The following is a 25,606-nucleotide window of genomic DNA, read 5'->3' as shown; positions in this document are numbered from 1 at the left end:
ATTTGTTGGTTTTCAGATTAAGACTATTTGAAAATCCAGGAGGGCAAAAGAAAAACGGCACAGAAAAGCACTTAAATGTACTAGGTTCGGAGTTAAACATCATGGGTTCACTTAGTGTTTTGGCCTCTTTGGGTAAATAACTTAATCTCAATTTCCTCATCTATTATAGCTATTAAGTATTAAAAATTCACCTCTCCTCCTAAAGTTTTCTTGAGGATTAAATGAAATAATCCTTATAAAACATAAGAGTTCCCAACATATAGTAAACTAATGGTGGCCTTTATAAAAGAATCATACCTTATGATGGAATTACAGCCTCAAGTTAACATGAAATGAACTCCCCTCTATCCAAATCACCCAGAAAGTATAGTATATACATCAACTGTTCCTTAGTAAGTTCAAACTAGAAGGTATTTCCACTAGCTTTAGAACAGGTAATTGAGCTGTATGTACTTGGTGGAAATAGTTTGCATGATTTAAGGGTTGGGTGGATGAAAATCTGTACTTTAAAATATTGTAATATTCAGTGCACAGAGGTAGTTCCAGTAAAAGTGGTTTGAGGGAAGTTTTTCCTTAGCTGTAGGATAGTAGATTTATAGTTTTGTCTTGATTAGCAAATCAGAAATGTGTTTTCTCCTTTTGTTTTACTTTCATACTCCTTTTATCCTTTGTTTCCTCTTCCTTTACTTTTTTCCTCCAACTTTGTATTGTTAAACTCCTCTCAGGTAAATGAGAATGTAATCATGAGTCCAAGTGTCTGTCGTTATCACAAATTACTCGGTATATATTGGAAAATTTAAATAGCAAATTTAGAAAAGAAATCAGAAAAGATGTAAATTTGACATTAAAGCAAGTGGGTGAAATAAAATTACCAAAGAGAAAAAAAGGAGAGAGAAGTGATCCTAAGACCAAATATATGTACTTCTGATGGAAAGAAGTAGAATCAGTTAAGGAAATAGAAAGTGTGACAGACAAGGTGCAATTAGTGCAGCCATGGAAGACAGAGGGGAACATTCTGAAGCTTGGGCTGTCAGCTAGATGAAAGGTCTGTGGAAGTCCTCTCAGTGAGGTCATCTAGCAAGGGAGTTGCATTGATGTGGTAGCAGCCAGACCCAAGCTGTTAAGGAGAGAAAATGAGGAGGAAGTAGTTAAAGATGAAAAATACTGAAATAGGCCTAACAAAACTGGCAATGAGTTATATTTGGGGGGATCTATATTTCTTATATTTATGTATCAGGGATAAGATATAATAATAGTTTATATTATATGTAGTCGAAGGATGCATTTAAATATACCTTGTAAAACCCCCATCTGTACAAGGCTGCTATGCTGTTGGAGTGCACTGTACAACTGGAGTGCTGTCTACAGTGCTTCTGTTTGGATTGGTTGATACGGATGGTTGAGTATTCGTTCTGTGTGTGTATTGTCATGTGTGGTACTTTATGATTACTTAATGATAACTTTAAAAGAAGGAAAAGTACCAGGGATTCAGCAAATATTGAGTTGGATGATACCAAATAAGCTAGGAGAGATAGAATCATATAAGTCAAGTGGGAAAAATTTATGGAAAAAAGTGATCAGAAATATGAAATGCTATATCCAAAGTAATGTGAGGCAGCATACAATAGAGGCACCTGCACACCTATATTTATTGCAGCACAATTCACAATAGTCAAGTTATGGAATCAGCATAGGTGTTCATCAACCAATGAATGGATAAAGAAAATGTCTAGAAACACAGTGGAAAATGAAATTATATCATTTGCAGGGAAATTGCAGGAATTGATGAGCAAAATAAGTGAGACTCAGAAAGACAAATACCATGTTTTCTCTCATATGTGAAGCTAGATCTGTAAATACAAACAAATAAACAAAAAGACATGAAACTAAATAGAGGACTATTGGGGGGAAGGGAGAGTACTGGGGAGTGAATAGAATCAAAGTACATTGTATGCATGTATGGAAATGTCATAATGAAACCTATTATTTTGTATAATAGAAAAGAAATATGAAAAGCATCTGAAATGTGAAATAGTAAAGGCAAGGAGAAAAGATTTTGAGTTAGATTCCCATTGGAAAACTCAGTTCAAATTAGCATGCTACATATTGATATAGAATGAATTAACTAGCATGATGACCTCACACAGAAACTGTTTTTGTGGGTAGGAACAAAAAGTAACTTCCTCTTTCATTTCCTCTGCTCTGGCTCAAATAGTGGTTGACTGTTTTGAGCCTGAATACTTAAAAAACATGTTCCCTAATTAAACAAACATTGAAACTTTACTTTGTTAAAATTTAACTGAAAATTAACAATATATGAATATTAGAAAATTTAATAAAGAATAAAGAGTGTCACAGAAACCTATGGTTCTAAATTATGGACCTAACTGTTACATAATAAACAGTTGTTAAAATCAAATGGTCAAGATGTATCTGAAAAGATACTGACCTGTACTACTATTCAGAGTAATAAATTTAAGCAGACATAAAACACTATTTCATACCCATGGTTTGACAAACGCGGAGACTTGGAGACCATCTCCCACTGCGTGTGGGAGGCAAATTGACGCAAACATTTTAAGGACTGGTATGTTAATATCTGGTACAGATAATAGAGCATGTAGTCAATGATCTAGAGAGTTCATTTGTATGTCTTAGAAGCTGATAGTCTCAAACACAGAGGCATATGCTCTTGCTCATCACAGTGTTTATAATAGCAAGAAAGATCTATAAGTACGCCACTGAAAACAATAGGCGATATTAAGTTCAAATGAGGAACCACCACAAACTGCAACTGAAAATAAATGACCCACCTCTGTCTAGATATATCACTATGATATATTATAAATAGCTGAAAGACATCACTTACAGTGCAGCTATATAAATTTGAAAACTCATAAACCAATACTAAATATTATGTATTAATTTGTAGTAAAAGTTTAAAACAAAAAACCAGATTGGATTCACATGGACTCAGTGATGTTTAACTTTGAACCAAGGAACACTGGGGCTTTATCTTAGTCTGTAATATTGTATTTCTTTAAAAAACTTATATCTGAAGTAAATGTAAGAATGGATAAAGTATGAGTTTGTGGTGACCTGTAGACCTTTTAGTACATTTTACTTTTTATTAAACAAAATCAGTTACATTATGTTTTAAGGCCATAAAAATCCCAAAAGGACATCTGAGTAATAAAATATCTCTATATTAATGAAAAAATCATGCCCTAGAGAAAATGGTCTCGTGTTTCTCTCTTCAGGATGGTAAAACAGAAGATCTCTGGGTTGAAGAAAGATTCAACGCCCATATAGCCCGCGTACGAGATGTAGAACTTCTTACTGGTCTTGACTTTTATCAGGAAAAAGTACAGCCTGTCTCTGAAATTTTGCAATTAAAGACCTATTTACCCACATTTGAAACCATTATTTAACTTCATGTATAAAACAATTTTGCCAAAATGTAGATGACATTTTCTGTTGGAAAATCATAAAATAAAGTTTTCTATTTTTCCTTAACTCTCCTAAAAGTCATGTTGCATAATTTTCATTATACCCTTCATGCTTTTTCATTTCTGTGAACAGTCATTATTTTAAAATCACATTTTCATGTGACATTTATGCCGTGTTATACCTTCCTTATTATATTTATTATCCCTTGCATAATCTTTGCTGGCATTTTTCTACCCGGTATTATTTAAACCAAAGAAAGAACAAGAGAAATAAGTCTCACTGGAGAACTGAATCAATTCTACATCTGATGTGTCATAAAACTTTTTATATTTAGCAATTGGATAATATTTATTAAAATAAGGTGCACATAACTTTCATTCAGTAATTTAATCTGTAAAAACAAATTTTCTTTGTGTAATACATAAAAATATCGAAGATCAGAAAACACAGGACTTGTTTAAACAAGGGAATTGCTGTTCCACTTGCATAAGGAACGCAGATCTATATATTGAACTCACGGCTATCTTTAAATGAAAAAACAAGTAGCAAGACTGTGTTTGTAGTGTAATGTCATTTTTCACGTGTTGCCAAATTTGTCTATAAAGGGCCAAATAGTAAAATTTTTAAGCCATACAGTTCTGTTGCAAATAGTTGTGTGTTGCTTAGGGTTGGAGTTACATTCTGACAAATGTGTCATTAGACACTTTTGTTGTGTGAACATCGTAGAATGTATTTACAGGAAGTAAAATGGCTGAAGTCACTAGATTATGTGATTTTAGGGACTACTGTTCTATATATGGTCCATCATTAACTGAAACATGACTATAGCCCACTATTACATTGAAAAAGCAGTTACAGATAATATATAAAATGAATGGAACTGGCTGTGTGCCAATAAAACTTAATTTACAATGAATGGGGCTGGGTTGGCCCAAAGGCTGCAGTTTGTGAATCCCTGAATTGCATAATACAACTCTGATATCAGAGGATGTAGGAATTTATAGTAAAGAGATAAAGGAAGATAAAAGTTTTGTTTTGTGCCCTTTGTACTGCCTCAAGTTTTTGATATGTATTTGTTAATTTTTCACAATACCATTATGAACCAAAGAGGTCACAGTACTTAATTCAGGGCAACACCATTGCTTAGATTCTTGAATTATCAGACTGGCAATTGTGCAGATTCTTCCCTCTTATAAAGGTGAGGTCACTCAAGGACATGTACACTGCTGCGGATGAAAACTCTGAGCTTCAAGAACAACACATGTTATTACTTTGTTTCTATTAAACTATGGTTATTAACTACAACTAATGCAATGTTAGTTTAGTGCCATTGGGTTTTTAAAATGTATTTTCTTCACTTGTAGATGTTAGTTAAACTTTTATTCAGTGCAACACTTACAGTACAGAAAGACTGAAAGACAAGCCACAAATTGGAAAGCACTTCCAGATATATAGCAACAGTGTTACTGTCCTATTTATACAAAATAGAACTGTGTCAGTGTTCTCCAGCCACACCAAGGTCCGAAATTTACATAAATGATCTGGGATCCACCCCTCTATGGGGAGACAATTGTTGAAAGTTACAACCTTGAACTAGGAAAGGTCAGTCTAAAAAAACACTAAATTCCCTCTTTTTACATAGAATTTCATGACTTTATACCTTTTTGTATACTCATGTTTCCATTAAAAAGAAATATGGACATGTAAAATCATCCTGAAGGAATGATTATCAGTGATTTAATGGGTCAGGGAATTACCGGGGTTTTGCTATTTCTGCTTTCTAATTTTCAGTATGTTTTCTATATTCTATAATGAGCTTGTTACTTTAGAAATCTAAAACATAAACAGTGAAGTTTGTTGCAATATAAAATTTATTTAGAAAGAATTTTAAATATAAAGAAAGGTTGTAAGAATAGCATAAAGTACCCTTGTATAACACTTAACCCACCTCTGCCAATGTTAGCATTCTCACTATTATGTTTATATGCATACATATAAACATATAAATAATATATAATCTTTCCTGAACTGAGAGTACATTGTAGTAATCATGCCCACTTATTTCTAAAAGTTCTGTGTTTGCTAAGATCGAGTTCACTAACTTACAGAACCACAGCCAGAAAGTTTAATGTTGATATAGTACTACAGTCTAATTTATAGGCCTATCAGACTTTTCTCATATTTTCAAAAATGTCTGTTTATGATATTTTCTTTCCTGGTCCAAAACCTAAAACAGAGTCATTTGTTGTAGTAAGTTTTCTTCTTTTTTCTTTGATCTTTTACAATGTGTAGTTGTAGGTTCTCAGCCTGTAACAAACAACATTGATATTTTGTAAGAGTCCAAGGACTTTCATTTTGTGGACTGCCAGGGTTTGTGTGACATTTCCTCATGGTCAAGTTCACTCTATGCAATTTTGGCAGGAACACTATAGTAGTGACCCTTGTCATCAATGTTTCTTATTTGGAGGAGAATATAATGTTTATTTGTGTGGTTATTATAGATGCCAAATTTGTTTGCTTGGTTAAGGTGGTGTTCATCAAGCATTCAACTGTAAGGCTAAGTTTTTCCTTCTGATTTCCTTGTTACCTCTTTGTTATCTATATGGACTCATGGATTCTTTTTTATTCCAAGACTTGAAGATACATTCCCATCATGATTTATTTTAAAAGTACTCAGATTCTCACAGATTCAGCCTGTAGGAGCTCCTTTAAGCGGGCTCCTGTGTCCTTTTGACAAATATCCAACATTTCTTGCGTACTTCCTTATTTCCTGGTATAAAAAAATGTTTCAAGGCTCATCTTGTACTTCCCCTGAACTGACTCTGGAATCCACCTTTTCTTCAAGGAGTCCTGACTCCATTTCATGGGCTGATGCCCTTGTTGCCTGGGGGGTATAATTGCACCGAAATCCATACCTACTTTGTCTATACCATCTTTACCTTTATATCTACGTGAATAAAAATTCATGAGTTCAAGAGCCACCCATAACAGCGTGAATTGTTCTCACCTTGTCCCATTTCATTGTTGAACTTACCTTCTCCAAGCATGAGAGACTTGCTTCCCAATATCATCAGTATATTTACTCATTTTCTCAGTCCTGTAACTCATACAGAGTGGGAATTGCTGAGCCATACTTCTGGGAGAAGCAAATTAACTAAAGAGTTCAGTCAGTTTCCTCTTTATGTCCATAGACTGGAAAGATGTCGTCAGAATACTATGCTTCAAAACTAATTGGATTTGGTTTTCTTCCTCACTGTCGTTACATTATTCATTTGAGATACAGTATTTGTTTATTTGTTTTTATCTATATTCCATTAAAGGATTTACCCATCCTGTTTAGTCAATTATTTTTTTTTTAGTATGTAAAATCTGAACAAAGCAAAAATCAGAAGGTATGCTCAGAAAAATTTCCCCCCCAACCTCCGGTCCTTTCCTGTCACCTCTTGTAGACAATCAATGTCCTTTGTTTCTGATTTCTCAGTTCTGTATTTGTTTCTTTCAAAGTAAGCATGTAGTTTTTTGGATTTTCCTTTCTTACACAAAAAAGGCATTCAAGTTTTTTAAAACTTTACATCTTGAGAGTCATACTATATATGTAGATCTTCCTTATCCTATTTTATGGCCACATAGTACTCCACCATGTGAATGTACCATAGCTTATTAAATCAATAATTTATTAAATAAATCTCCTACATAAAGGCCTTTAGATGAATTACAAAAGAATTACAAAGATACAACAGTGAATAATGTTACTTACCTGTTATTTTGTATTTTGTTGGGTGTTTATCCTCTAGGTGAATTCTAAAAATGGGTAAACATACATATTGTAGCTTCATTTTTTTGTTGTTGACAAGTACTGGTGTTTGACCTCAGGGCCTTGTGCTTGCTAAGCGGGTGCTCTACCACCTGAACCATAACCTCATCCCTTTTTTTGGTTAAGCTATTTTTCAGATAGGGTCTCATGCTTTTTGCCAGGGGCTGGCCTCTGACCTAATCCTCCTACCTCTGCCTGCCATACATAGCAGGAATTATAGATGCTCACCATCATGCCTGGCCTATTTGTTGAGCTGGGAGCTCATTAACTTTTTTGCCTGGGCTAGTCTTGAACTTTGATCCTCCTATTTCCACCTCCCAAGTAGCTGGGATTATAGATAGATGTGAACTATCACACCCAGACCTGTAGCTTCATTTTAAAAAATAAATTTATTGGCACAACTTTAATTCTTAAATTGTTGTGCTTAAATTCTGAATTCACTGAGATATAGTTCCACCCCCCCAAATGGAAATAATTTTTATTTTGGTTTTTTTGGGGAGGGTGTACTAGATTTTGAACTTAGGGCTTTATGCTTTCTAGGCAGGTACTCTACCACTTGAGCCACTCCACCAATCCTATTTTTCTTAATTATTAAAGTAACTCATTCATTTTAAGGCTATCCAAACTAAAGAAATGTAAATTATTATTATGTAATAAATTAACATATATTTGTATTTGTAAGTATTAAAATCACACACAATGTATTCACTGGGGTTTACAGTGATTAACCCATGCCTTCTGCCATGTCTCTCCTTTGAAATATAGTGTGAACCTAGAATTTAGAGAAATGATGATACCTGTTACTTTGGTTCAGATTCAAATGTTTTTTTTCCCGTCAGGATTTAGAAAACTGTATCAGAAAATGTAACCTATTAGAGCAAGTAAGGCAATTATTACATGACTTTTTCTAAGAGGAGCAATGACAGAGGTGACTCCATTTTGGATGAGAGAGGCACTTTACAAACAGACATGTAAAAGGAGTGAGAAACAAATTTCTCACAAAAATAACAAGACTCTAAATGCAGCTGAAAGATGTGGGCCCCAAGGCCAGGGTAAGCTGACCAGACCTTCCTGGAATGCTCAGTTCAATAAGGAGAAGAACAGACCAGCGACTGAGTTCAGCAAGAAGCTGACTCAGCACCAACCAATGACAAATATATTTTAAAGTAGAGTAGTTGACCTAAGCCAGTTAATGCTCTGTATCATCTTCTAGGATTTAGCCATTGTTTGGCTTGGCTCTTTCACTAAGTCCCACCCATCAGGGTGCTTTACTATCCTTTCATTAACCTTCATGCTTGCTTTACTCTTAACTCCTGGTCTGTGGTGTGAACTTGCTTTAACTCCTAACTGCTTGTCCAGTGCCTTGAATCATTGACTGCACCAGACACGAACTCAAGGAGCAACAATCTCCTCCGGTATCATTTTCAATAAATGCCTTCTTTGTTTTATAAACTGGTACCCAAGACACATGCATCTAGTAATTAATGAAAAATCACACAAGAAATCCCAGTGTCCTGACCAATCATTAGCTTGGTCTCGTCAAGTTGTTTTTGCTGTTTAGATGACATAAATGTATTATCTCAGACAATGGAATTGTCTTTCCTTTGTATTCTGTTGACAGTGAAGTATTTAGTCAAATACTTAATAAAACTTTTAAATAGAGGAGCATTTAATACAACAGAATTGCTTGCTTTGGAATATCAGTTACTACTGGTAGCTTTAGATATATATATTTTTTGACAGACAGACATGTATGCAGGGTATTTTTGTGAGTTCCAATGTTTCTGAATTAAGGATTACAGTTAATTCTGTTTGTAGATAGGGGACTTTCTAACTCAAAAGAGATCACCTAAGGTCATGGGAGCAGATCTGGAAAGAAGGGAATTTGTAAACATTGGTTTATTCTCCATATTTACTTAAAATCTGGAAAGTTAACTGTCTTAATGCAGTTGTCTCCTTATTAAAAAAAATAAAAACACAAAAAAACTTCCAGGAAGGTATTTAGCGTCCTTGGTGGAGGTAAGAGGGTTCAGCTCTGTTCTTTCAGAAAGCACCAGAAACAAGGGAGTTTTCTGGACAAATACAAACCCACTCTCTCTGCTGGTGTAGGGGTTGGGTTGGGTGGATGGGATGAATGGATGAAAGAGATGCCCCTATTTTTTTTTACTGTGGTACTAGGGATGGAACTCAGGGCCTCACACTTGCTAGGCACATGTTCTACCACTGGAGCTATATCCCCAATTCATCTTTAGCCACAAATTTAGCTGGAATTTAGTATAAAAATGTCTATTAGTGTTTGATCTCTTCAGAAGCAGTAAATGGAGTTTTTCAAAGTTTATATTATGGTTGTAAATTGGGCTGATCTTGAGGTAAGCTCCATCTGGTTTTGGCAAATGAATTTATGCTCAAATCATATTTTGGTTCCTTGAGAATTGTCTTGCCCTAGGGAAATCTTCTTCCTTTCTCCACCTCCATCCCCACCCCTGCCTCACCATTACCCTCTCCTCACCACCACTACTTATCATATTTACTTTGGGAGGACTGGGCATGGGAATGGAAATGGATGTAAACTGAACCAGTTTTCAAAAACACAAATAAGGCTGCTGGAAGAAACTACTTCCGTTCTACACAGCATCCCTGGCAGACCACAACCATGCCCTCAATCAGTAGACTCACACTTGGACAGACTTCCAGACAGCAACAAACCTCAGCCTCCCAACAACAGAGAATCAGCGCAATCAGACTCGTCCCAAACCTAGGATGGACATAGCCGGCTAACATTCAATAACGCATGCCACCAGACTGAGAGCTAAACTGGCTCTTTTATTCTAACATTTTATTTTTTTTAACATGCAAATCAAGATTTATAGGTGTAGGAGAATTCTGGAGAGTCAGGTAGACCATCTCTCAAAGCTTACTCTACCAACAAATGTTCTGTTAACATTATTTGTATGTTAATAATATCAATCTCTATGGGATGAGCAAAGACCTTTCAATAGTTTTTCACAGTTCTTGAACTCAAGAAAATTTGTCCCTTGATTATCATGGTGACCTCATTCTGTCTTGTCTACTCAATATGATCCCAGTGAAAGTTGTTTATAATAGTCTCCTAAAGAATCACCTACACTGTGTTCTCATTTGAGTACTATGAGGCAGAAGTGTATTGATAGAGTATGAGTTTATCCCAAAGTTATAGACACCAGGGTTCAAGTCCTGCTTTCTTTAACTATAAACTGAGGTTTCTCTTCTGCAGAAGGAGATTGTTTAGTAACTACCTCACAGAGGTATGGGATTCCATAAGGAACCAGACATAGATTGTTACGACACGGTAGCATTAACCACTCTCAGTCACATGTAAAGTATTCTTTGAATTAACCAGGCAATTGCTTCTGCTGCACTTGGGCTTGGGCACAGGCTCAGTGATTCAAACTTGTGGGTTGTCTCAGGGTGATCTTTGCCCTATGATTTGGAGGTTTGACGCCTATATTTCCTGCCAGGATGAGTGAGTCACATTAATAGCATCCTCCATCGTGGTTTGTGGTTGCCCTAAATCTTTAAATCTGGCCTGTCTTTACTATGATCCCCATTCACTATTTGAATTCAAGAACATTTTAATCTTATGGGTACATTTAGCAATCAAAAAGGAAAGCCATGGCATAAGTAATCCTATTACTCTGAGATAATGAAACAAACAAAAAAATCTTCAATGGATTGGACCCAGTGACTCAATTGGCTATAACACTAGCTTTAGATAAATTCTCCAGATCTGTCTTGATCTTGGCTCAGAAAATGGGCTCATTCTGCAGAGATGTCATCATCCACTGTCATCTTGGATTTTGACTTAAGCCTCTTCCAGCATCTAAGCAGAGTTTTCCACAAATGAAGAACAGAGTTTTAGAATCAAATCTTCAATTGATTACTTTGAGTTAAGAAAGTCCATCACACACCCAATGACTTCCTCCCTTGCTGTTCCTTTCAGTTTTCACCTACCCTACTTAGTCCTTAGCTCCATGTCTGGCCTATTCAGGATCTCAGTAAATATATTTATTCAATTCATATAGATTGAGCTTCTACTATGTTCCAGGCACTAGGGGCATTGAATGATCAGTGAACAAACTCAACAAAAATCCCTGCAGTTGGGAAGGTGATATTCTATCAGGGAAGATATGCAGTAAACAATAGATGCCACAAATAAAGAAAATTCAAGTACATGTATTAGAAAGTGATAAGGGCCACAGGAAAAACAGATAAAATAAGGCAGAATATGAAGGATCAGGAAAATGGGGTGTGAATGTCACATGGGTATTAGGAAAAAATTATGTGGCTTCAGACCTCTCATGACTATTTTCTGAAATTTATCCCATGGATAAGAAAAAAATAAAGGAGAATTTATTTTTAAGGTTTCAATCACTCCAAACATTTTTGTTCTTTTCATTGTGTTTATGGGTATTCCAATGTCATAGATGGAAATCTCCTAGTAGGCAGAGATGAAAATGAATGTGGTATATCAAGTTCTAATTAGCAATAGCAAGTTTGTTAGCAATAGCCAAGAATAATTTTGTATTTCATTTGCTGGTATTTGTACAAACCATATGAAACTGTCATTTTCATAAGCCACAGCTGTTGAATACAGCTAAGTGCATATGATTTAACCTATGCGTCACTCAAATTATTGACACCAAAATAACATGAAGTATGTTATTTGCAGGAGATGGACTTTGACATTTTCATAATTTGACATAATCTTTTGTCATGGAGTTGTACTTGTTTTCTTCTATGGAATACTTTTAAATTCCTGCTGTGTATCAAATTCTTTTACATAACTCAACAGTTGGACACAGAAACTATGATCCCCAGTTTGCATTTAATAGATCTACTAAGAATACAGTTTGAATTCTTTACTCAAGACCACAGAGTTGTCAAAACACTGAGCCAGGATTGGACTTCATGTTTGTTGACTCCAATTCTAGAGCTCATTTGTCTACCATACCACAGCTAGAGTTAAGAGTTATCAATTGATCAAGATATTTCAGTCTATACCATTTTTAAAACCCACTCTTAACTTTCAGGAGTTTATAATCCAGAGGGCAGCATTTCCTAAGGTGAATTCTGTGGAGTCCAAATTTCCTGGTATGATTCTATTCTGGATGCTTCTGTGAAGGTGTTTTTGGTACTGGGGTTTTGAACTCAGGGCTTTAACTAATGTTTGGGCCAAGTCTCCAGCCCTTTTTGCTCTGGTTATTTTGGACATAGGATCTCGCTTTTTGCCTAGTCTGGCCTGGATGGTGATCCTTCTATTTTATGCTTCTAGCCATAGTTGAGATGAAAGACACACACTGCCATACCCAGTCTTTTTCTTTAAGATGGGGTCTCAGGAACTTTTTTGCCTTGGGCTGGCCTGGAACTGCAATCCTGATCTCAGCCTCCTGCATAGCTGTTACGACAAATGCACACCACTGCACTCAGCTATTGGATAAGATGGGATCTTGTGAACTTTTTGCCCCAGCTTGCCTTGAACTATGATCCTCTCTATCTCAATCTCCCAAGTAGCTAGGATTACAGGCTTGAATCACCAGACCAGCTCTGTGAAGTTGTTTTTGCATGATATTTACTCTTAAATCAGTGGACTTTGAGAAAAGTAGATTGTCCTCCATAGTGTGAGTGGGCTTTATCTAATCAGTTGAAGGTCTAAATAAAGCCTAAAAAGGCTGAGCTCCCCGAATAAGAGGGAATGTCCCAGTAGACAACCTCAGACTTTATCTCCAACGTAGGTTCTGAACTAAACAGTACATTGGCTCATCCTGGATCTCTTGCTGGTCCACCCTGCAGATTTTGGACTTGCTAGGTGCCAAAATCTTGTCAGTTAATTTATTTAAATCTCTTTCTCCATATATATAGCATTTCCATTGCATTGTTTCTGTTTCTCTGGAGAACTGTGACCAGCACACATGGAATGATCTGTCACTAAAGGATCGAAATGTTCAGGTACCACTAAGTTCTTTTGGGTCTTTTGAAAACAATAATGCACCTAATACAAAAGGCTCTAGGATTCTTCTTAGTTAAAAAATAAGAACAATCTTTGACTATAATTAAAACCAAATGGCAACCAGTAACCTCCGCATGTAGCTCCAGTGTCCTAGAAAATAGGCTTTTGTAAATGTAGAACAGAGGAGTCAGTTTGTATAAAGTAGCACTGCATGGAAGGACCTGGCAGGTGTTTGTGGTGACGGCACGGGACGGAGGAAGTGCCACATTCAGTATTAGGAGGCTGTGCTCTTGCATCTTGGCCCTTTTGTGGTTCATTTTCACCATCACTAAAATGATCCAATATAAATACCTGTTGTAAGAATTAAGTAAGATGACATGCTTAGAAAATTTGATACTTGCTCTGAAAAATTACCATGGTCCTATAAATACCAATGCAAAAGAATAGACTAGTCTTAAAATTTTGTTTGCAGGAAAAGATACATCTTATTGAAAATATAAAACAAATCACAAATTTTAAGTGTACGTCTTTGATCCTGTATTATTGGTCCTAGTGCCACACACATTATCGATTTAGTGACATTGTTGGTTAGAGTCTCTGTGAAAGGCTAGCTGATGGATTTTGTGTTTTACCTTAACTTCAGAGCTTCTGTTGACACCATTGTTCTTAAAAGTACTTTAGTGCTATATTCAGCTATCTTTTCATAACTATACTCAGATGTGTGGAGAAGAATCCTCATAGGATTGTTGACAGGGAGAAAAAAATAACCAAAAATCTAGTTCCGTCTAAAGCATAGTGTAAGCTTTCAATATGTGGGTAGATTAGACACTCTATAATTAAAAACTGGGTATACATGCACTTTCTCTCTCCATTGTCTCCCTTGGGTGGTATCTAAGTATGTTAGTCAGTTTTCCATCACTTAACAAAAACCTGAGGAATTAACTTATAAAATAAAAGGTTGATTCAGCCTCACTGTTTTGGAAGTTCCAGTCCATAATCCATTGGCTTTATTGCTTTAGGGCCTGAGGTAAGGCAGCACATTATGCTAGGAGTACATGGTGGAGCAAAACCACTCATACAATGAGCTAAAGTTCAAAGGAGGAAGAGGAAGGGGCTTGGGTTGTCTATTCTCCATTGTTGAAATTTACCAATGGTAAAGTCAAGGTCCATCCATTTGGCTAGGCACTTTGACTTCTGAGGCTCTCACCAGTACAGCTAGCCTTGAGATCTAATCCCAGTTTACTGTGGGTTTTTTTTTTTTAATCCACAAGACATCATAGTTGTCTCTTAACTCAGGATCCATGGCACAGGAAGTTGAGAGGAGCTCAGGGAAGGTTACCTCCACATCTCCGTCTGCTCCCACTCTGCTTTACTTCTCTATGGTGGTCCTCTACACTGGCTCAAGGCAGCTTCCTCCCTAAACCTGAAATGCAAGACCACCTTCCCTATGTGTTGTTCCTCATGAACCTAACACTTTTGGGCTGGAGTCTAAGATGTGAATACTGATACACATATCTGATTGATTCAGCTACTCTTTTTTCCCTCCTTTTCATAGTCCACTAAGGTTCCAAAGGAGCTGCTTTTCCCATTCATAAATTTCCTCATCTCACTTCAATTCACAATTGGACAAATCAGTCTCAAAACATGCAAAAAAGGAAAATCTCTTTGACACTATTTGAGAAATATGTTTGAGAGCTGGGAATGCTCCTGTAAAAATGGATTTTATGAGGGGAGTAGTTACAAGTTGCTTTAAAGTAAATATAATTCAGAGCCTAGAGGACATTACGTTAAGTGACATAAGCCAAGCACAGAGACATAAATACCATGTGATTAGTCTTACCATGAAACCTAAATAACCAGACTCACCAAAGGCAGGTGTCATGGAATGTGCAGAAGGGGAAAAGAAGACATTGAGCAATGGACACAAAGTTAAGAGTTAGATAGGAGAAATAAATTGTGGCGGTCCATTGCACAGCAAGGTAACTATTGTAAATTGCATATTTTAATTTATCTATCAACATATGACTTTATTACCCATATATGTATATAATTATTATCTGTCAATTAAAAATAAAATAAAGATCATAAGATGATACACACAGCACTGAGGGACATAAAAGATATTGGAAATGAGGCAGGTAAAAATTTAATATTATTTATTTAGCATACTGTACTCTTATGGGAAGACTTTAAAATCCTTTGTGGAAGAGTGGGATAAAATATTTGCCAGTTACACATCAGACAAAGGACTGATAACCAGATTATATAGGGAACTTAAAAAACTAAATTCTCCCAAAATTAATGAACCAATAAAGAAATGGGCAAGTGAACTAAACAGAACTTTCTCAAAAGAAGAAATTCAAATGGCCAAAAAACACATGAAAAAATGCTCACAATCTCTAGCAATAAAGGAAATGCAAATTAAAACCACACTAAGATTCCACCTCACCCCTGTTAGAATAGCCATCATTAGCAACACCACTAACAGGTGTTGGCGAGGATGTGGGGAAAAAGGAACCCTCTTACACTGTTGGTGGGAATGTAAACTAGTATAACCACTCTGGAAAAAAATTTGGAGGCTACTTAAAAAGCTAAACATTGATCTACCATTTGATCCAGCAATACCACTCTTGGGGATATACCCAAAAAGACTGTGACACAAGTTACTCCAGAGGCACCTAAACACCTATGTTTATTGCAGCACTATTCACAATAGTCAAGTTATGGAAACAGCCAAGATGCCCCACTACTATGAGTGGATTAAGAAAATGTGGTATCTATACACAATGGAATTTTATGCAGCCATGAAGAAGAACGAAATGTTATCATTTGCAGGTAAATGGAGGGATTTGGAGAACATCATTCTGAGTGAGGTTAACCTGGCCCAAAAGACCAAAAATCGTATGTTCTTCCTCATATGCGGGCATTAGATCAAGGGCAAACACAACAAGGGGATTGGACTTCGATCACATGATAAAGCAAGAACACACAAGGAAGGGGTGAGGATAGGTAAGACACCTAAAAAACTAGATAGCATTTGTTGCCCTCAATGCAGAGAAACTAAAGCAGATACTTTAAAGCAACTGAGGCCAAGAGAAGAAGGGGACCAGGAACTACAGAAAAGGTTAGATCATAAGAATTAACCTAGAAGGTAACACACATGTACAGGAAAGCAATGTGAGTCAACTCCCTGCATAGCTATCCTTATCTCAACTAGCAAAAACCCTTGTTCCTTCCTATTATTGCTTATATTCTCTCTTCAACAAAATTAGATAAGGGCAAAATAATTTCTGCCGGGTAGGGAGGGGGAAGGTGGGGAGAGGGAGGGGGTGAGGGGAGGGTAAGAGAGGGGGTAGGGGAAGGAGGGAGAAATGACTCAAACATTGTATGCACATATGAATAAAATAAAAATTAAAAAAAATTAAAAAATAAAACAAGAGACAATTTAAAAAAATAAAATAAAATCCTTTGTGGTTTTTTTTTTTAAATAACATTTTTGAAATGATCATAGATACATGAAGAAGATAGCACAGAGTCCAGGTTATCCTCCACTAGAGTTAACAACTTGCATGGGTAAAGGAAAGTACCCAAATCAGGAAATGTCACTAGTACAATGTTGATCACTATTCTATAGGCTTTATTCAGATTTCGTCGACTTTTACATGCATTTGTAAGATACTACTTTTTTATATTTACACAACCTAATTTTTCTACACAACCCTGGAGAAAGTTCACACGCAGCCAAGTTCAGAGAATTCAGAAAATGGAGAGCATCTGCTCAGTGTGCTGCCCACCCCATTCCCAGTGTGGACTGTCCATCTGGATAAACCAACAGGCTTAGGGCCCCACTGTGAAAACTTTTCCTTCTTGGGTCTTAAATAATGCCCTGGAGAGTTGTTAAATTAATTCTGATTTTTATGCCGTTTTTGAAATGCATATATCCCTAAGAAATTAACTTATACAACTCTTAATTTTTCCCCCTTCTGGGATCTGGAGGGATGGTAGTTGCTTGGGAGCTGTAGCTTTGAGGATAAGATGTCAAGACTGAGGGAGGAGCAGCAAAAGGCTCCCAAGCAGTTGGGGAGCTGTACTCATTAGGGATGTCTGCGACAACCAAGGAATGTGGTCACCTTAGGGAAGCTGACTTAGGCTTAAGAAGCAATGACTAATAAAGTGATCAAATATTAAAATCTAAGTGTAATTATCTTTCTTTTAAAATAAGAACCACCTAGATAATATGCAAACATATATTTTGAAAGCACAAAACAAGAATGAAGGTTGAAAAATGAAACTCTCTTGTGTTTCAGAAAGCAATTAGGGGAAGGCAGCAAATGCAACGGAAGACTGGAAGCCCTTGTCTGGAGAGGGTAGCAGTGCCAAGGAGTGGAGGGAAGTTTCCATATAACCTCAATAACCAAGTCGGAGTGACTCAAGACCCGTCTGCAGTTCAGACATATTTGATGGAAACTTTGTAGGCTGCGTTTTCTTCTTTTCCCACTCTGGCTTTATGAGCCAGGGCCCACACACTAAGAAACAGTAACTGGGCAATTACTGAATGGTTACTGAGTGATGGCGTAAATAGTGGAAAAAAGCTCAAATTTGGATTCATGACAGCTCTCAAGGTAAATCTTTTTAACTCTTGTTCTACATAGTTTAATATACTACTAGGACCCAGAATTACTGAAGGAGAGCAGATGTTTTCTCTGAATTTCCAATTAAAATTCATCTTGATCATTCAACTGTGTTATACAAAAATATAGAGAAAACTTTTCTAAAACCTAACAAGTTTTCTTAACAATATTTGTTTTGGAAGGTTTCATGTATTCTCAGAAACAACTGCAATGTGTCTTTTAAAATATTTTATTAAATTGTATTTCTTTAAAGTAAATAACATATTTTGATCTACATATACATAGTGAGATGGTTACTATAGTAAAGGAAATTTACATATGATCATCTCACATAATCACCCTTTGAGGGTGAGACAAGAGTAAATTTCCTCTTTTAACAAAATTCTGAATTTTAAGAGGTCTTACAGGAGAAGGCTGCCACACAGAGGGAGCTTAGGTCAAAAGGCCCCAGTCCCCACCACCTGGGGCACCTCAGCTGACCAGCTCATTATCAGAAACCAAAGTTCAGGGAAAGGACAAACTAAAAGCAGAACTGAAAGAGTCCTTGTCACTCTCATTTGTATATTTATCCGTGTGTTTATGGATATATAACCACATTGTATATTTATCCATTTGGTAAAAATAATCTCTTAGCTGTAGAATTTCAACACCACCCCATCCTCTCACATATACACCCCTCCAACACGACTGGTTTTATAGCAAATATTTTCACTTCATCCTGATGTCACCTGAGATGGAGTATAAAATACCCCAGGGTCAGACTTGACTAACACCCAATAGTTATTGACCTATTTTTTAATTTTTATTTTGTGTGTTTTTGTTGCAGTGGTGATGGATGTTGTTTGTAGAGGGTATTTGTTGGCTACCTGCTTGAGTTTCTTTTTGGTACTCGAGGTGCACTCAAGTCCAAGGCTGCATTCAATTGTTAGGAAAATAGAGATTTTTTTGGTGGGCAGAAGAAAGGAGTTTGAAGGCAGACAGTGAAACTTAACTTTTAAGTGCTGCTGGGTGTTCATGACGTAAACTGTCTTCTTCCTTTCCTGTAGAAATCTTCAGCAAATGTAGTATTACAAATGTACTGTAGTGTCGGGATTGTTTGGGAGATGTGGCAAAATGTTGAGTTTGACTTTAGAGTGGGCACAGGTGAAAAGAAAAACTATCATGGAATTTTAGGCACATCTGGGTTACTTAGATTTTCAGACAGCAGCCCAGTGCTTCTCAGTTAAAAATGCTGTCATGATTATCAGGTTATATGCTATTCATACTTTTCCCCTACATTTACAGCAGTGAAACAAAAAGTGATTACCTTTACACATTTTATTCTTATTTTTTTATTTAATTTATTTATTGGCAGTACTGGGATTTGAACTCAGGGCCTCATGCCTACTAGGAAAACACTGTACTACTTGAGCCACCCCACCACCCTTGTGTGTGTGTGTGTGTGTGTGTGTGTGTGTGTGTGTGTGTGTTGGTATTTTTTGACATAGGATGTTGCTTTTTGCCTGGACTGGCTTAGAGTCTTGATCCTCCTGATCTCTGACTTCCAAGTAGATATGATGACAGGCATGAGCCACCCAGGCCTGGCCTACACATGCCTACATATGTCTGTGTCATTAACAGAAATTTAAATACAGTTTCAACTCCTAATGGGGAAATAGAACATCTTACAAGTGGACTTTTGGACAATCCAATTAACAAAAAAGTTTCAGGTGAATAAAAGAGAGATGAATAGGACACACACACTGAGTTTAAAAGCTTATCTTGGAAACTAAAAATCACATCAGTTTTATTTATTATAAAGCCACAAATATTTACTTTAAACAAAGAAATACTGAAAGGCAAAGGAAATCACTGATACCACCTAGCACCACTGCTAATATCAGAATGCTAATATCTTTCTAGTGTTGCTCTTTTGTAATAAAAAGCACAAAATATAACACTTTCCTGCTTTAACGAGCTATGTGCTAGTTCATCATGTTTAAATTTCTTAATTTAAGTTAAATCTTCTTCACAGACACTCTGTATATTTAGGAATGTGATCATTTTTCCAAATAATATTGACAAAGGCAAAAATCTATGAAACATGAGTCACCCTTCAGTACGTCCAAGAAGCCAGTACCCTTGGGCTTCCTTACACGTGGTGATTCACTCTTCCAGGAGGTTTAAGCAGATGTCCTAGAAGGTGGGTGGCAAGGAAGGGAAATGAAGAGCAAGAACAAAAATTAAAGAATAGAACGTCTCTTATTTTACACAGAGTCGTCTCTCATCTGAATGAATGTTACTGCTATGTTTTTACTTTTTATTTTTTGGGCTACTTTATATTTTGCCTTTTCATTTTCTACTTTATGGTGGGTGTTCATTCACTTTGAGATTAAGCTATCAGAAGCCATTGTAACCATTGCAAGTTAAGTCTTTTCCTGCAGTTAACTTTTTCCTGTGCCTGGGGGCTTACCTTCTAAGAAGTAATATTTAAAACCATATGACCATAATTGAAGGACTGCTTCATAAAATGTATTATAGCCTTTCCTGCTCCTTTAAATTGGCTGTTCTAAACATAGCCAAGTATTTTGCTAAAGACCCTATTCATAGACATGAGTGTTTTCTCTCCTTTGTTTAGTCTCCTACTTTTTTAAATTGTGCCTGCTCTTTATTGTATTTTGTCCCCCCACCCCTGCAACTATGTTCTGTCCCTTGCTTTTAGGTGTATGGATGTCTTCTCTATCTCTGTAGGATTGCTTATACCTGTCCTGACTATTACTTTTCTCACCTGCACAGCAGAGATTGTATCATAGGCTAAATCGTGTTTGTGCTAAATTCATATGTTGGAGTTCTAATCCACAGTACCCCCAATGTAACTATACTTAGACATAGGCTCTTTATAGAGGTAATTAAGCTAATATGAACTCATTAGGGTGGGACAAATCCAATAGAACCATGTCCATACAAACAGAGGGAAGATGGACATAGACAATTTCAGAGGGAAGATTCTGTGAGGACCCAGGGAGAAGATAGCCATCCACAGCCAGGGAGAGAGGCCTGAAATATATCCTTCCTCACACCCCTCAGGGGACCAATACCACCAATACCTATCTTAGATCTGTAAATTATGTTATCTAAACCATTTAGTTTTTAGTGCTTTATTATAATAATCCTAAAACAAATCAATACAGGTTGACTTGGAAATCACAAAAACTAACTCTAAATAGGCTTTGTGGAAGGGTCTACTATGAGTAGCTACTATGAGCTTTTTATGAATGTAAGGTACCCGAAATCATTGTTGGTGCCTTCTCAGAAGCTGGTATTCATTCATCCAATATTTATTCATCAATGGACATTTGTGGAATCCTTTCTATGTACCATACATTGTTCCAGACCATGAGGAGATGGTGCAGCCCTCAGGGAGCTTACAGTCTTAGAGAGAGAGGCAGCCATGTAAGATACTAGGTACTGTAAAGTATCACAGGTAAACAGGATGGTGGTAAGATACAAGGAAAGAAGTGGTTTACTTTACTGGAAGCTACTTATGGAGATGGTGATTCTTGAGCACAAAGAGGGAAGAGAAGATTACACCACCTGAAACTCATAATGTAAAGCTGTAACCCTCAAAGTGATGGTATTCCGTTAGAGGTAATTAGAATTGTATGAGGCCGTAAGGGTAGGGCCCTCGTGTTGGAATTTGTGGCCTTATAAGTATAGACTTTCTCTGCCATGTGAGGACACAGTGAGAATGCAGCCATCTACGTTCTATGAAGAGGGCCCTTGCCAGAATCTGACAAGGCTGGCACCTTCGAATTGGCTTTCTGGCCTTTAGAACTGAGAGATAACCAATTTCTTCTGTTTAAACTACCCAGTTTCTGTGACTTTTTTTGTGACAGCCAAGCTGACTACGACAGGGCATGAAGGACAGGACAGAAGCAGAGACTCAAAAGAAGCTCATGCCTAAGGCACTGAACTGTTCATTCACCTGCTCATTTATTCACTCATTCATTCATTTGCTCATTTCTTTATTCCTTTGTTCTAAAAATATTTATCAAGCATCAATCATATGTTAAAAATGGGAAGTCGGACCGTAAACCATGAGCCCTTGCTCTTATTCCAATGAAAAGATAAGTAATAAACTAACGTGAATAAACAAGATATGTACAGATTATGAAAGTGCTATGAAGAGAAGAGACAAAAACAAGATGGAGAGTAACTAGAGGCTCCTATAAGTCGAATGTCTATAGTAGGTTTCTCCAAGAAAGCTAAGTCCTTAAAAATGAAAGTCAGACAGCCATACACAATCTGAGAGAGAGTGGTCCAGGTAAATGGATCTGCAAGTTCCATGGCAGAATGGAGCTCCAGGTGTTGCAGGAACAAGAACACCTGTTAATCTGGAACCCAGTGAATGAGAGGCAAGATGTGTGGGGAAAACTGAAGAGGTACATAATGGCCATAGAAGGCTTTGTATGCCATGCCGAAGAACTTGAACTTGATGTTGTAGACAATGGGGACGTTTTGAAGATACTAAGAAGGGAAATACTATGGTAAGAGTTCTTTTCACTAACTTTGACACAATACTGAAGATGTATTTGTAGAGTTGCCAAATAAATTACATACCACCCATACAATATTTGGAAACACTTAACAATAAAAAATGATTGCTTATTTATCTGGAACTGAAATTTAACTGAGCAACCTGTATTTTTATTTGCTAAAATTGGCACAAGAACAGAAATGAAAGGCTATTGTGATTGCTTTGATGAGAGATGGTGAAGGCCTAAAAAGGTAAAAAAAATGGAGGGTTGAGTAGAAGAGAAGAAGCAAACGCCTGCTTGAATGTGGTAGGAATTGCTTTGGTGGGATAGGAGTAGAAAAGATTGAGGGAATGAGGGACTTAAGACTATGTCAAGTTTTCTGTCTGGGGTAGATGACATTGCCTGTCTCTTAGGGAGAAAAGAAAGACTTGATTTGGGGAAAGGGAGGAACTTGGTTTTGAAAATACTGACCTTAATGTGGCCCATTCAGGTGAAATGATATAAGAGCAGTTGGAAATAAGACTGAGAAGTCCAGAATTTTCTGGTGAGGTGATTCTGATTTATGAGTCATCAGAATATCTGTCTCAATGACAGCTATGAAAATGATCATGCAGCTGGTACACAGTACAGTGGAGTGAGAAAGGAATCAGGACAGAGTCTGTCATTCTGATATTTAAAGAGCAATAAAAGGAAAGAGGAGCAAAGATATGGTGATACCAAAGAAAAGGAGAGAAAGTTCAGAAAGGAAAGTAGTGGCATCGGTGACAGGAAGTAAGGAGGACCAGATAACCAGAAAACACCTAGACGTGTTGGATAAAATATAACAAACATGTTTTGAATGTGTAGTTAAATTTGCAAAAAGGGATATCCTGCAGGTCAGGACAGAGAAAGCCCAACACCTGAGTGGTGGGTGTTAGAACAGATGCTCTAGCATGGCCTGTAGAGTCTTGGTTTGAGGGACTAATTAACCATGAAGGAGAAGGAAATGAGATCTTGTAGTTGAAAAAAAATTGGAAATAACCTAAATATCCAAAACAAGGCATCTCTATAAACAAATTGTTGCATAAAGATGAAATGATATTCTACTAAAATTCAGTTATCATTAATTATGACTAATGCATCATCGTGAATAAATCTCCAAAGCAATGCTAAAACCAAGTTTCAGTATTCTATTTAAATAAAAGTTTAAGAGCATAAAAGATTAAATAGCATTAACTAATACATGCATAAGTAATAAAAGATGTAAATCGTATATAATATAGTTATCTTAGTGATTACTTATTATCAGGGAAAGGAAGTAAAAGGGCCAAGAAGAGATATACAGCCAGGTTTGGTGTAGTATGCTTGTAATCCCAGCACTAGTAAGACTGACATAGGAGGATTGTTACTTCAAGGCCAGCCTGGGCTACAGAAGGAATTTGAGGACATCTTGGGCTTTACAGTGAGACCCTGCCTCAAACAAACAAACAAAAAGAGGTAAATAAGAGTTTCTATGATATTTATAATATTTTATCCCCTTAATGAAGGGAGAAATAAGGTAAAATGTTAAGATTTATTGAAGCTGGGAGGTTGGTATATAGGGTACTAGGTATCTAGGTATATGTAAATTATATGGCTTTGGACTGAGTGGTTTAATGAACAGAAATGTATTCCTCACAGCTCTGGAGGTCAAGGCATTTGGTCTGTGAGCGCCTACTTCCTCATAGATAGGCTTTTTCTCACTCTAACCTTACAGGTTAGAAGGGGCTAGAGGTCCATCTGTGGCCTCTTTTATAAAAAGCCCTAATCCCATTCATGTGGTCTCTGCCTCTTGACCCAATCAACTCTTAAAGGCTACACCTCCTAATACCATCACCTTGAGGGAAGAAGGGTTTCAACATATTAATTTTGAAAAGACACAACTTTCAGACCATATGAATATGTTAACATGTTTTTTTATTAATGTATATTAATTGTACAGAGATTTCATTGTGTTATTTCCTTACATGCATAATGTACTTTGGTCATATTTATCCCCTCTATTACTCTTTCTTATTTCCTCTACCTCCCTCCTTTTTTAAATACTTTTAATAAGTTTCACTGTTCTATTTTCATACATGCATATAATGTACTTCAGTCATAAATTCACCCTCATCGTCCTCTCCTTTTACCCTTCTGCTGCCAACTGGTTCCCCCACACACACCAAAGTAAACCAGGTCCCCTTTTACATTTATATCATTTTTTTTAGGCCTAGATTCCACATATGAGAGAAAACTTTCTGAGTCTGGCTTATTTTGCTTAACATGATAATCTCCTGTTCCATTATTTTCCTGCAAACAACATAATTTCATTCTTCTTTATGACCAAATAATACTCTCATTGTGTATATTTACCATATTTTCTTAAGCGATTCATAGGCAGCAAGATTATTCCATAGCTTGGCTATTGTGTGCAGGTTTTGCTATCGTATGCTGACTTACAGTCCTTTGAATATATGCGCAAGAGTGGTACAGTGGGATTATCTGGTAGTTCTGCTTTTAGATTTTTTGAGGAACTTCCATATTGACTTCCATAGAGGCTGCACTTATTTACACTTCCATCCTGCATCCTTGCCAGCATTTATTGTTTTTGGTCTCTTGTTGATGACTGGGGTGAGTGGGATCTCAATATCATTTTGATTTGCATTTCCTTTATGGCTAAGGGTGTTGAACATTTCTTCATGTATGTATTAGCCATTTGTATGTCTTAAAAATGGTGATATCATGCCAGCTCTAGAAGCCAGAGGGGAATGCAGGAGTGCAGAATGGAGGTGGGTACATGAGTGCACAAGTGAGTGTGCATGTGCCTGGGGTTGTGTGTATGTGTATTTTTGTGTTTATGCTGGGAGAGACTGAAGGTGTTTGGGTAAGTCGGATAGAAGGAGCTCTCACAGCTCACCCATATGAGTATGCATATTAACAAATAGATGAAGGATTGCCTTAACTTTCTCTGTCAACTACAGAGAGAAAAGAAGCCAGAGGGCTTGAGATATGGTGGAATTTAAGAATAATTTCTGTGGATCTTGGAACAGGAAGCTGATTAAAAAAAGAAAGAAAGAAAAGAAGGCAGAACAAAAAACAAAGTGGTCTTAATTTGTGGAAAGTCAAATTAGATGGTTGCATGCAATGTGTGTGTGTGTGTGTGTGTGTGTGTGTGTCTGTGTGTTTTCTGTCTAATCAATCAGTCTAA

The 25,606-nt window shown here is 36.7% G+C and overlaps 1 protein-coding gene across 4 annotated transcripts in view; it reads left to right on the top strand.

Annotated features, from left to right (window-relative positions):
• Positions 1-25,606, top strand: part of Enpp3 (ectonucleotide pyrophosphatase/phosphodiesterase 3) — a 122,370-nt gene that overhangs the window by 72,644 nt on the left and 24,120 nt on the right. The window contains exon 25 of one of the 4 annotated variants that reach the window (XM_074074511.1): positions 17,558-17,888. The exons of 1 other annotated variant lie outside the window; for it this stretch is intronic. In XM_074074511.1, coding sequence (XP_073930612.1) covers positions 17,558-17,725 — 168 coding nt within the window. In that variant the 3' untranslated portion in view covers positions 17,726-17,888. Of the gene's footprint in view, positions 1-3,260; positions 5,324-13,162; positions 13,738-17,557; positions 17,889-25,606 lie in introns of those variants that run through there. 2 more of the 4 variants (XM_074074517.1, XM_074074507.1) reach the window with 2 other exon arrangements.

The sequence above is a fragment of the Castor canadensis genome, chromosome 1 (genome assembly GCF_047511655.1).
Source record: "Castor canadensis chromosome 1, mCasCan1.hap1v2, whole genome shotgun sequence".
In the NCBI taxonomy this organism is placed as follows: Eukaryota; Metazoa; Chordata; class Mammalia; order Rodentia; family Castoridae; genus Castor; species Castor canadensis.
This window is presented reverse-complemented; position numbering and strand designations above follow the sequence as displayed.